At 36.5% G+C, this 13,993-nt stretch overlaps 1 protein-coding gene and 1 pseudogene across 4 annotated transcripts in view; one reads left to right on the top strand and one right to left on the bottom strand.

Moving 5' to 3' along the window:
* The window catches only part of PDE4D (phosphodiesterase 4D), a 1,540,268-nt gene that overhangs the window by 906,809 nt on the left and 619,466 nt on the right, over positions 1 to 13,993 (top strand). The window contains exon 1 of one of the 4 annotated variants that reach the window (XM_003265960.3): positions 8,684 to 10,178. The exons of 2 other annotated variants lie outside the window; for them this stretch is intronic. In XM_003265960.3, the coding sequence (XP_003266008.1) occupies positions 10,132 to 10,178 (47 nt within the window). In that variant the 5' untranslated portion in view covers positions 8,684 to 10,131. Of the gene's footprint in view, positions 1 to 8,683; positions 10,179 to 13,993 lie in introns of those variants that run through there. One more of the 4 variants, XM_030797624.1, reaches the window with a different exon arrangement.
* LOC100588724 lies at positions 1,792 to 2,277 on the bottom strand (annotated as a pseudogene).

Raw genomic sequence — 13,993 nt, 5'->3', positions numbered from 1 at the left:
ACATGTATATGTGTCTTCCTTGTGTGTTTCTTTTTTTTTTTTTTTTTGTATTTCCCAAGTTGAACTTGCATGGTTTTCTAAATGAAATATTTTCATTTTTAATGTTTCATATATGTGTCTGTATATATATATATGTAATATACATATGTTATAAATATATACAAATATATGTATTTGTAAATAACATAGTCATATTTGCTTTTATACCTAACTCTGTTAACTGCCAATGATGTGTAATTATATATGTGCATGTGTTAGAAGTGGTGGATGGGGCCTTTGGATTTTAAATGGCATTTTACCTGCAGCCTCTGATGCAGCCTCTTCCAGCTTCCTGTTAAAGTGACTGAAAACACTGCAAAAATACATACACATATAATTTTTAAAAAGCACTAAAAACCAGTACTGGCAGAATATTAAAGAAGCGTTAAGTTAGATTGACAATATATATGGTAGACCACATTCTAGTCCATTCTGAAAGTAGGAAAAATAATTTCTTAGTTTTATGTAATATATTCCATACAATATATCTACTATGTCCTACTACTATAGTAGTATATGCAACGATATACTACTTAAGATTTTTAAAAAGAAATATACAAGCAAACCCAAAGGTGGATCAAAACTAAAGAGTTAAGAATAGAAACATCCAGAGGAATATCCTCTTGAGATCCTCTACTGGTAAAAATTCATCACAAGAGTTTTAAAGAGAATAATAACCTTTGTAAGCCCCATCTGATTGAACTGCCTTCCCCAGTAAACCTGTGAGAGTGGAGAGGTTTGAATATTTTCATGGTAATTTCTTTACCATGTGCCATCTGGCAAATGAAAGAGTTCTTTCTCAGGCAGTACTTTTTACCAAATTCAGGTCGGTGAAATATTCTTACAACAACATAAAAATTGTTGGTAAACCCACTATTCCCGGAGGGGAGAAAGACTGGAAGGAAATATACTGACTTGTCTTTTGGGAGTGGAATTGTGGATGACTTGATTCTTTCTTGTGTGTTTATTTTATTTTATTTTTGTATTTCTCATGTTGAACTTGCATGGTTTCCTAAATGAAATAATGTTTCCTCTTTAAAAAGAAACCTTAAATGATATTGAATCTATTTGAAATGAAACTGTGATAAATTTCAGATTTTATAAATAGATTATCAAAATGTGTGTTAAAATAAACATTCTTGAGAAAATTACGTCTTTGCTTCAAGCAATTGTAAAGAAAATGGAATCTATTGACATTACTAATAGCAATTTTAGCATCCATAAATTTGAAGTTGTATAAAAATTGTACGGCCGGGCGCAGTGGCTCAAGCCTGTAATCCCAGCACTTTGGGAGGCCAAGGGGGGCGGATCACGAGGTCAGGAGATCGAGACCATCCTGGCTAACACGGTGAAACCCCGTCTCTACTAAAAATACAAAAAATTAGCCAGGCGTGGTGGGGGGCGCCTGTAGTCCCAGCCACTCGGGAGGCTGAGGCAGGAGAATGGCATGAACCCGGGAGGCGGAGCTTGCAGTGAGCCAAGTTCACGCCACTGCACTCCAGCCTGAGCTACAAAAACTCTGCCTAAATAAATAAATAAATAAATAAAAAGAAAAAGTTATGTGGGTGGTGGTGTGGTAAGGGGCGGTGGAGGGGAAGCTTTCTATCATTCTGTAATTAGGTTTCAGTCTTTTGGTGAGCCTGGGCCTCTGGACTGTGAATCTCCTAAGTGTTTTTCAGGTTTTTTTCTTTTTTTTTTTTTTTTTTTTTTACAGCCCAGAGGTCCTTTATTTATTTATTTTTTTAACACCTATTATGCCATGAATTCATAGGGAATAGATTCCAGCAGCTCAGGCTCCTTCCCATTGGTTCTCACAAAGTGTGCTTCTCTGGGTGGAGCAGGCTGGCGCTTTAGTTGAACCCAGGTACCTTTCTCTTTGGCTTCTTTCTTTTTCTGATCATTTTCCTTCACGCGTTTCAGGAAGCTATCTCGGCTCTTAGAGTGCTTAATGTGCTCAGTACGCACATTAATTCTCTTGGCAAGAATCTTGCCCTTAACTTGTTTGTTTACAACAATGCCAACAGCATGCTGGGTAACATTGTAGACTCTTCCAGTTTTGCCATGGTAACACTTGTGGGGCATTCCTTTTTGAACAGTACCCATACCCTTGATGTCTACAATATCACCTTTCTTATAGATTCGCATATACGTGGCCAAAGGAACAACTCCATGTTTTCTAAAAGGCCTAGAGAACATATATCGGGTGCCTCTCCTCTTTCCCTTTGTGTTTGTCATTTTGGTGAATTACTGGAAGATGGCGGTTCCGGCCGAAAAGTTCTTTTTTTTTCTTATACCATAGGTGGGAGAGAATGGCTAAAGTGGGCTGGAATTGAGTATTTCATTTCTCCCTCATGGTAGGCTAGAGTGGGCTGGAGTTGGGCATTTTTCTTTCCCCAGGTCAGTGAGGCTCTGATATAACAAAACAAAATGGAACAAAAAACCTCAGCAGGTTAGGCTCTGATTAACTAGTTTCTCCTCAGGAAGAACCAAGCTTCAGCAGATTTAAAGATGTGTACTTTTCCCTTCTCTTGCTGGAAGCATGAGAGAATTTTCCTCCAATATTTACTGTGAGAACTTGGTAGCGCTCATGGAAGTAAAACACACAGAATTGTGGGGACCTCCCTATTACTGGGTTCCTCTGGAGTTTTTCAACTTTCAGACTTGCCTGCAGCCAGCCTCTAACGATTTGTCAATTATAGTTCAGGTTTTTCTGCCCCAGCACCGGTTCTCTTGGAGGTTTCTGCTCCAGTATGTTGTGATTCTCCATATCCTACTGTCTGTCTCATCAGTGGTTTGGGCAGCAGTTTGCTCTGTGACCTCACTTTTCTTATGGATCTAAGAAGAGTTGATTTTTCAGTTTGTTCAGTCTTTTTGTTGTTAGGACAGATTGGCAACTTCCAAGCTCCTTCTGTGAGGAACTGAAAGCTGGATTATGTTACTTTTTTACTGGGAGTATGAGTGACAGAAGAATTGTCATCAGAAGTTTAATTAAATTATCAATCAGTAACAATCAATTAAATTGCCAATGAAAGAAAATCTATTTTGGATACATCTAATCAGGATAAATGAAAGAATAAATATGCATTCTTACAGCATTTCTCTTTTTTTTTTTGGAGAGAGATTACAGGTGTGAGCCAATATGCCCAGCTGATAATATGAGTAAGTTTTGAAGTTGGGCTTTATTTTATTACATGAGAAATATTTTTGCTCCTTTGAATTTTCTAAACAAATATTATACAAAGCCTTTAGAGAAGCTTAAGATATAAATGAAATGTAATTCCATTTCAGAAGGTAGTTTCGACATTACGTTATTTGTATTTTTTCTTTTTTTCCATTTTGATTCAAGTAAATTGCAAAACAAATGATCTGTATTTTATTATATTTTACTAAGCAAATTTTAAAGGTGTATGCAAACAACATTTAAAGAACTCTTCTTATTAAAAAGTATTTTTCTATAATTAAAAAATTTTAAATTATAATAAGTTAAAATTATAATAATCTAAGAGTTTGTATTACTTCCATGCTACAGATAGGGAAATTGTGTCTCACAGAGGTTTCATGAGTTGGTCAAAATTACACAAAAAGTAAAAGGCAGAACCTGAAAATAAGGGTTCACATCTTAGGACTCCAAGATGGTATAGACATTTGACTTTTTTGTCTTTAAACTTGCTGTGAACATTTTTCCACATTTGATTTTTAAGTATAAATATTAAGTGCCTTCTTTGTATTTTAGTATTAGGCATTTAAGCCTTCTACTTCCAAAAAAATATTAAAAGTGAAATTTAACAAGCATTCTAAATATTCCAATTATGAAATATACTTCATATTATGAGATTTTTATTCTGTAAAAGAATTTATTTATGATTTAAGATTAGAAGATTTAAGCTTGAGGAATATGATCCAAAATGGCTTTTTATATTAGTTGAATCATGAAAAGTCCCAACAAAGCATTTGTTGGTTTTAGGTGATGAAACTAGGTGTTTAATGAATTTATTTTTTCTTTTTCAATTGGTGATTGTACCCTGGGTTATGAGAATATGTAGAAATTGAATGTAGTAGCTACTAGCAACTTGCTGAAACATGATGCAGTTCCCTGACTCTCAGCAACTGAAACTGCGGCTTCATGAAAGGCTTCTCGTATTTCAGTTATAAATGTTCAGAACAGCATGCCTTCAGACTTTGCTAGAACTTGCCAGAAGTGGAAAGTCATGACTATCAACATGGTTATTAGTTAATATTGACTGAGTACCAACAGTGTTTTTGGTGTCATAAATATAGAGAAGAAGACACTGTTCTGTCCCTGGGGGATTGGCTTTCTGTAAAGGTGAGATAGAGAATTTGGTCTTGAATGTTCTTTTCTTGCTGGGAGGTGGGAATGGGAGCACAGTCACCTCAGGTCTCATTCTGATGGCGCACTCACCTCTTTATTAGTTGGTGATACATGCAATAAAAAGAAAAAATGTATAATTACACATACATACACACATGTGAAAAGCTCATGTACATTTTAATTTTTATTGGTAAAAAATATATATTTATAGGGGGGAGCTTGAGGCAAGAAGTCACATCCTGCAAGATATCCAGGTGACTGTAGCTTCTATATCCTTGTGTATAACATATTTATACTATTATTAATAGTATATAGAATGTGCTAAGAAAAGTACATAGAGGTTTTTGTATGTGTAAATATATTTATATGAACCCAATATATAGAATAGAGGGACCAAGTGTTTTGTTTTTGACGTCTAAGGGACAAAAGTAATCCAGCCTCTTGAAAGAATGGGGACTTTCCAAAAATATCTGAACTGATTATTGGTATTCATATAAGATAAATAAGTCATCTTTTAGGTCTTTATTCTTTGATGTCTAAATATACAGGAGTTTTATTTCATCGAAGTTATTTAAGAGGCAAACATTGACATTAGCTATTGATTATACCAAAATGCAATGGTGACAAAACCATATACCTTAACATTTGACATTAAAGTTACTTTCTGAAAGTGAAACTCAGGGAAAATCAATGAAGTAACTCATCACACCCTCTGATAAGTACAAGTGACTAAAGAGTCTAGGCAACACCCAACCTCAGAAACTAGGGTGTGACTTTATTATGCTATGCTTATACTAGCATAAAGGTTTAACTTAATCGTTCTTTTAATGCACATTGTGAAGGAAGCGTGTAAGTTGAAGGCATTTTAAGAGGATGAAATACTGAAACTGATAATACAGAGATAAGAATTTTTGTAGAAAGTATTAATTCTGTATTTCTACTGTTACGTTTTTGTAATTTTTTTTAAAGAGCCAGACTTTTTTGTATATATTATCAAACTTTGAGATAAAACTAGTTAAAGCAGAAGAGCTCTTGTTGAAACAGCACAAAGTACCTGGCTTCCTAGACCCAGCACAAAGTACCTTGCCCCTCAGCTGACCTGATGCAACTTTGAAAACCCATAAGATTCCCAGGAACTTAGTTTGAAAACCTTCACTCTTATGAGCATAACCCTATAACCATGAGAGAAAAGGGCTTTATTGGAAAAGGACATGGGACACTGGCTAGTTAACACTTCTGGCTTTGATTCTGGATGCATTAAGCAATCTTTCAATGAAAATGTTGAATGACAATATTTTGGTTTACTCTGAGTTTGTAGTTTATCAATTAATTTAGCTTTTTCTTAAATCAGCCTCATTTAAGTGTAGTTAATATAAGTTCACTTACTCTTGTGCTTGCTGTGGGATTAAAATTTAAAAAAAAACACAAAACAAAACAGCAAACCAGTCTTTGCTCTAGTAGAGCTGAGGTTACTCCATAGCTGTAGGGACTTCACTGAGGTTATGCCAATTTATGGTGCCCTGCTAATAATTTGCACTCCTGTATTGATAAAAATAATGGGGCTGAGATTAGCCGTAAAGATAATCTTTTATGGTTACTCCTGATATTTCTTTTTAATTTTTTTAGAGACAGAGTCTATGTTTCCCAGCCTGGTCTTGAACTGGGCTCAAGTTATCCTCCTGCCTCAGCCTTCCAAGTAGCTAGGACTACAGGCGAGAGCAACCAGAACTGGCTTCCTGATATTTCTTAAAAGTTTCATGAAAGGATGATTATCTTTTAGTGTAACAAAATAGATTAGCATTACCCTAGCCCAAAAACATTTTTTCATTTTTGACAACTTGTTTTTAAATTACAAACATATTATTTCTGCCTAACTGTTGTTTCTTGAAGGCCATACATGTAGGAAGTATTAAATTTGTAAAGTATCAGCTTATAAATTAGTGGACATAACTCTTAAGACCCTCTTTCTAATATAAATGGAATAAAATGCTGGAAATGAGTTATTTGTATTTTCTAAGCAAGCCTATTCTTTTATATTTGTTGCCTTGAGTCTGCAAAAATATTCAATTTTGGATTGTTTAATAACGTGTAGTCTTGATTCTCTGAACTGTGAAATAAATTACATTTTTTTCTTTGCTATCTTTTAAGCAGAAATTTGGCTTTTCTGTTATTTATCATAGTTTCTCATTTGTGTTTCCTTTTGTTCTAATTTGTTAGACTTTATTCTAGACAGTTGCATGTATAAAAATAAAAATCCAAGGAAAGTTCACTTTAAAAATATTCAGCTAAAATATCCTCTTAGTTTAAGTATATTTAGTAGTTTAATGACCAAATCATTTGTATTTTAAAATGCTTTGCTTATATCATTGCCCACAAATGGAAGTGTAGCTAACAAGTATTGAATGTTGAACTGTGTGGTAGTGGAGAAAGATTCAGAGGTATTCTTACTAGCCTGTCACCCATAGGTGACGCTTTGACATATGAACAGAGTAGAATAAAATGGACTAAGAAAATAATGTCAGATAAATGATGTTCATTACGAAGGAAAATATATTATATATTTTTACATCTTTTTAAAAAATCTTTGCATTTGCTACTTTCCATAGAGACCTACTCTCTTGTATAAGGACTAAATGTTAGTTTTAAAATAATTAAAACCCATCATTGTCATCATCATGATCAAAGATCACTAACCAGAGTCAAATAATTTGAATTCTCTTCCAGATGTACTGCTCACAAGATGCCTGATAATTAACAAATACAATCTTTTTGGCATCTCCAAATGGGCATAATAAATGTCTTAAATCTCCTCAGCATAATTCTGTGATGCAAAAATAATACATATAACAATAATATTTTTAAGTATAAAAGTATAACAAGGTGGTATTATGATTATAGAGGTGCTAGAATATTGTGGGAATGTGTACAGGCTCTGGAGCCAGACTTCCTTGATTCAGATAGTGACTCACTAGATATTTAACCTCAGACACACTACTACTTAACATCTGAGTGCCTCAATAGCCTCATCTGGAGAACAGGGCTAGTAACAGTCCTTAACTCATAGTGTTGTTGTGTGGATTAAATGGGGTAATACTGTAACTATCTTAGAATGGGACCTGGGGCATTGTAAATGTTCCTAGATCTTAAATAATAATATTTAAATATCTAATATATCAAAATATTAATTACTTGATTCAAAACATTCAAAGCTTGTTGAAACAATGTAGGCTGAAGTTTTCTGGGCCAGATTACAAATGACCTTATGGAAGAGATTTAGTCCCTTTAGCAAAAAGAGATCATGAGGATACTGCCTAGGCTACAGGAAATCTCAACAAATATTCTCAAGATTCTTTTATGCTGCAATGGCATCTTTCTGAACCTACAAGTTCAAATTGCTTTTAAGGAATCACCCAGTTCTTCTTCCTCCTAGGAATACTGCTATTAGGATCATCTTTTGATCAAAATGAAAATTCCCCAAATTATGGCGGTTTTTAAGATTAGTTTTCTTTATATTAGGTTTTGAATTTATGGGACATGCCCTCCACCCAATCTTGGGTAATATTTTCTGCAATGACAGGACCTCACTGGGGAAATCCTAACTAAAGATAATAGCATGCTATATTAAATGTTGCCGGTATTCCATTTAATATCAAGCAATTGCATAAACGCCTGTTTAAATACCTAAGTTAAAAGTGGTACATTAATGTTGAGTATACTTCTACTGCGAGGTCCATTCTCCCACTGATTTCAAACAAATACCATTTAAGTGCCAACCTACTATTACAAGAGTTTACTATTTTATTCTTGCTCCAAAATGGCATCAACAGTGATGGGGTGCTTTTGGGGGATTATTGAACAGGATTTTTGCAACAAAGGAGCAAGCATGAGGAAATGTAAAACATCAATGATAGGGATTGCAACGTTTTATCTCAGCATTCCTCATATCTACACACCCCCTAATCAAACAAGCAGTTTTATGGCATGCGCCATTGCAATTGAAGTACAACTGACTTCTGCAGAACCGGCTTCCATAGGACTTCCTGTCCAAAAATCACCATGTGGTCATCTGCAGCTAAATGGTTACAAATCATCAAGTAAGCAAGGCTTCCCCAACCCGGTATTTTTTTTAAGGAGTCAAATCCACCAAACTCTATCATTTGCTAATTATCTCTGGACTTCTTTTATTTCTTTTTTTTTTTTTCATTGGGTAAGAAGGAAAACGAGCAAACAAAAAATCCTGCCTCCGTATTTGTTTAAGGCGTAATTTCCCTGCGAGGTGTTTTACAGGCTTCTCCTTGTTTAGCTTTTCTTGCCTGGTAATTACTTACTGAAAGAAATCTGCTCTTCCAGGGCGAGCTATTCCTTTAACCCCTTTTGCTTGCTCTTCCTTGGAGGCTAGCAAGGAGTGCGCGGCTCTGCAATGTCTGGGAACCCACCTAGAGGGCCCCCTTGACGCCAGCACATCCCTTGTCAGGCAGCAGTCTCTGCAGCCGAGCCAGGCTGCTGCAGAGTTAATGTACAGTACCACGGAGCCTGCAAGTGTCCTGAGCTGATCAGAGCTGGGGCGGCACAGCCCAGGGCAGACAAGGCGGCTGCGAGGATTCCAAAGGTTCTGCTGGAAATTCGGCGCTGGGGGACTCCAGCAGGAGCCTGTTGCCATTGTGTTTTAAAAGCATGCAAGGTCTGTATAGCTTGGGCATGAGAATCTTTCAGAAGATGTCAGAGCATCAGAATAAATGACACCTATTGGAAAACTGAATTTGGGGTGAAAAACAAAAGAGATAGAGAGAGAGAAAAAAAAAAGAGAAAAGAAAGACATCGGGGGAAGAAATTCTTAGACAACGTCTGACTTGCAGCTGTGAAATTCATTTTCTTTCCAAGGCAAAATGTGAAAAGCTCCCACATGGTTTTGATAATAACAAATTAAAGGGGATTCTGCAGTGAAAAGATCAATAGCTTAGTCATTTTACTTAAAGAGAACAGGCAGCCTTATTATGGGGTTAGGCAGCAGAAATGAATTTCATCGTGACAGCACCTTCTGAAGTCATGATGGTAGTTAATGGTAATCTTGTCCTGCAAAGCAGAAATTACTCGTTGCCTTCCTACTTTTGCAGTTGAACCAGCAATTCTGAAATCTGGGAAAGAAGTTGGCTTTGGTGATACATGGTTTCTAGCCCCTCTGCCCAGGCCTTTGTCCGACACGTCTCAGACGGTAGCACTGCGTTAAAGTGACCACACATGAATATGTGCCTAAGAAAGAAGAAAAAGCAATATTCATTTCTGAAGGACAGCATGGCAAAGCAACCTGAAGTTTTCCATTTCCCTTCTAACACTTCTTTAACAAGGATATCAAGAAACTGTCTTTTGACTCCTTTCTTCCCACATTCCAGAGTCCTTCCATAAGGATGCATTAATTTACACTCAAGGCGGTTAGATTTTAACAGGACAATATTTGCCACCATTTAGGATTAGTAGTTGAACTGGTTATTTTAGTATGTTGACTAACTAGTGGAACCTAAATGGATGGACCCGTACCTGCAGTGCTCTGTGATGTTTCTTTTTTCAAATCCTGGAAGGCCTTTTGTAATTGCTGTTTGTTTTTATTGGTGGGGGGAGATTTTTTTTTTTTTTTGGAATTCAATACTTGTTGCAATAATTGCCCACAGTAGCTGCTCAAACAAGAGAGTTGGAATTCATCTGTAAAAATCACTACATGTAACATAGGAGACAAGAAAAATATTAATGACAGAAGATCTGCGAACATGATGCACGTGAATAATTTTCCCTTTAGAAGGCATTCCTGGATATGGTAAGTAATCAATATTCCTTCAGTTTGTAAAACTCAGAATTATCAAATTCCATGACAGGTACCAGATGAGGATTTGTCTTGAACTGGAGTATTGGTATCAAGTGAGAATGAAAAGTAAACTGTGCAAAACAGAATATTGTCTGAGAAAGTAATGGTTATGCAATAAAAATTACTTTGTTAATATGAAGCATCCCCGAATAAGTCAAGCATGAGGACTTGAGAACATTTAAATTGCTAATATTTCATGGAGGAAGAAAAAAGCTTTGATAATGGCAACAATTTAATAAATTTTTTTAAGGCTTAGGGTTTGTTTTTTGTTGTTTTGCTATTTTTATTTGAAAATTCCCTGGGGAAGGGCGCACGTGAATTTCTGATATCTCATATCAATTTGTCTGAATTTCCAAAAGAAGGTTAAGGGAAACTTAGAATGTTGACTCAATTTTAAAATAATACTAAAATGTGTTGGTGCCTCACAGTTAAGGATATTTTAGCTATTCAAGAAATATTTCTACCAGAATGAACCAGTAGAATTCTAGTAGAATTCTAACATATGAATCAGGAAGTGCTCAGGCTCTCATAGAACTTGCTTAGTGCCTTGATATTTGGTCATATATTAAGGTTCAATGCAATGCATTAAGGTCCCTGGACATGTGATATCATGTGCCATTTCTTGCTGGAATTTATGACTAAATATGTATAGGAACTCATTGCTGAGGGTATTTATAAGAGCAAAAGGTCATTATTTTAAACTTGCTTGTTTTTGCCATACCTTTAGGGTCAGCTGGATTCTGACTTTCATAGCAGAAACTTTGTGAATGCATAATAAAGGCACAGGTTAAGGCTTTGTGTCTGCTAACATGGGTTGTTTTGGATATGCAGTTTGTCTGATTCTGAAAGTATATCTTTCAGGTAAATGTTCTGGCTGGATTCTGGATGAATACTAGATATCTAAATATAGGTTTGTGAGGGTTTTCCAGCTGCTTTTATGACAGTGTCTCAAATGAAAGCTCCCTGAGAGCTTAAGCTACCACCAAAATCACCTGCTGGTTTGTTACAGAGTTTTCGGCTTTCAGCTAAAAAATCCATTGCAGAGAAGGATGGGAGACATCCTCTCCCATTCTAGGAAGGTGCTTATTTTCTGACAACACCAGATCCATCCAGAGTCGATACTGTGGCGTATCTACCCCGCTGACTAGAGCTACTATTCCCAGTCTCTAGAACGCTTGGGTGACATGCCTGCAAACCTCAGTGGCCCACTTCCAACTGCATCACCAGAGTTTCCTAGTCAGGGGGAGCCTTGGTGCCATCGCCTTGCTTATTCTGTTGGTGAGGGTCAGGCATCAGCAATAAGGTCCTCATTATTCTTACAGACAAATCCACATCAGTAGTTTTTAGTCTTGAGATTAAAAGATCCTGGAAACAGTTCCTTGCACATAGTAGGCATTTGTCAATTTTTTTTCTTCTATGCCTTAGGCTTTTCTTCAGAGTTCATTTTATACCTCTTAAGATTTGCTTGGGAGGGGAAATTACCAGTCTCCTTTCTATCAAGTGTACCTTGCTACAAAGCAACAGTTTTTCTTCTACCTAAGTTCTGTTGTTTGAGCCCATTTGTTTATGTTGTAATACATAGGATCCATGTACTCTTTGAATGCCTGCCATTATAACCACTTTTTATTTTTGTTGCATTAGCCTCACCTATGCTTTTGACTGGAAAGAAATAAGCTATTCAACTCTGTAGTTTTGGAAAGAATGCAAATTTGCTTATTCATGCTCCTCCAGATCTGTAACACATATGTTTGAAAGCTGTATGGAGAAGTTGAGAGTCCTGGTGGTTTTCTTTTGTGCCTGGAGCTAGGTAACCCTTCATCTGCTTCACTGCATGTCGTACCAATCTGTTGTTGTTGTTGTGGCCAAACTAAGCCAACGTAGAATGTTAATGCTCTGTATAACTACTCTTCCTGGGCCCCTCGGAAGGATTCATTAATATGATGTTGGACTCAAAGGAAGAAGGTGGTGGTTTTTTTCCAGGTGACCTAATTAATTTTGCGCTTGGTTCTTGACTTTCCCAATTGTTGTCGTTTTCCTCTTATTTATAGCCTCCCCTTCCAATAGTGCAGTAAGAGATTCTAAGGGTTTGTTGACAGAAAACCTTTCCCTTTGTCCTACTGTAAGATCCCCTATGGGGTGAGATTTCAGGCTCATGAATTACCGTGCTTAGAATAAAGGGCTTCCCAGATTGCTCTTTTCATCTCCAAAGACTCCCCCTATCCTCATTCTCACATTTTGGGCCTTTTCTTCATGAAGGGGCTGATCAGAAGTTGGCAACAGGCCAGTGCTAAGGAATAATAAACATTGTAAAAGAGATATGTGCTTTGGTTTCACGAGCCCTAGCTCATCTCTAGAAAGGCTCTATACCCTTTGGAGAGGCAGGACTTGGCATGTGTTGGTCCTCTTTCTGTCCTGCTTTTTGAGAAGCAAGAATGAGAAAAAGCTGAGATACAGGAGGTCTAGGGTAGTCTTCAAAAGTTTACCAGAAGTGGTAATTGAAATAGAAGCCTATGCACAGAGTTCCTACTTGGACTCTCATCCTCCTGCCCTGGGGCTGGTGTGTTGATTACTGAGCAATAGTATTACAAATTCACTGTTTATCAGTTATGAGTTAAAGTTAATAAGTGGTCCTATTACTTGGTTTAATAGAACACTACCCCTTCCATGCTAAAAGAGTGGTATGAAGAATGTGTCTTTCTTCTTTGGAGCTACATTAGAAATCTTTGCTGGAGGATTATTGTGAAGGCTTCTTTCCATTACACTTTTCAGCCTTTTTACTGCCAAGCCAAACAAAGATAAGGGTTTGCCTCACTGGATAGATAAGTACTATATAGCTCTTCTTATTTTTCCTTTTGGCTAGTTGTTAGAATGGAGAGGTAGCCTGGCATTCAGGAACAAGTATGGCATGGTTGAAAGAAGGGAAATGCAAGTCAGCTTTCTAGGAATTTAAATTTCATGTAGCAGCAATTAAGAGGACCTTTAGAAGTATTATGACCTAGAATCACATGCCAGGGTCTAACATGAATGACCTAACACAGTGTGACTAACATGTTCAGCTTTTTGCCTGACTTAAAAGATATATAACAACTTTTTATAATCTTATTTGTAAAAATACTATCATTTCATGCCAGAAACATCAAGGCTATGTTGAATGCAATTGAATTTCACAGCTAAACAATTTAGGAGGGCATTTTATTTAAATATCTTTGCATCATTTTAATGATGGATTCGCATGGCTAAAAGGACAGTGGAAGATAGAAGCTGAAGGCCCTGGCTAGGAGAGGCTGTGGAATGCTGCCATGGAGGGCCCCTCTGAGGACACCAGAGGAAGATTTGGGATTAATGATTGTGGAAGGTGATTAATGATTTGCTTATTTGGTGCTTAGGGTTTAATTTTTAAAGGTAGGACATCTAAATGTTTTAAACTGTCTTTGTGAGGCTGAGAGGTAACTCTAGTGAAGAGGCAAAATGAGGTGACTGTGGCACTTTCACTCAACATGGAGGCATCTTTTTCCTTCTTCTAGGACCCTAAATTCTTTTGTTAGACTGTCCTTTTCCAGGTGTCAGTTTCTAAAAGGTTTAGTCTAGAAAGTTATTTGTTTGATCGTTCCTCTATAGACCAAGCATTCAATTCGTAAACTAACTCATATTGTTTTATTCTGTTTTGATCTAAATCCTTTATGGAATGAAGCAAGATATATATCAGTATATTGATAATATATTCATATATGTGTCCATAATTTGCATGTATATATGTTTAAATCTAC

Source organism: Nomascus leucogenys, chromosome 18 (genome assembly GCF_006542625.1).
Source record: "Nomascus leucogenys isolate Asia chromosome 18, Asia_NLE_v1, whole genome shotgun sequence".
Taxonomy (NCBI): Eukaryota; Metazoa; Chordata; class Mammalia; order Primates; family Hylobatidae; genus Nomascus; species Nomascus leucogenys.
This window is presented reverse-complemented; position numbering and strand designations above follow the sequence as displayed.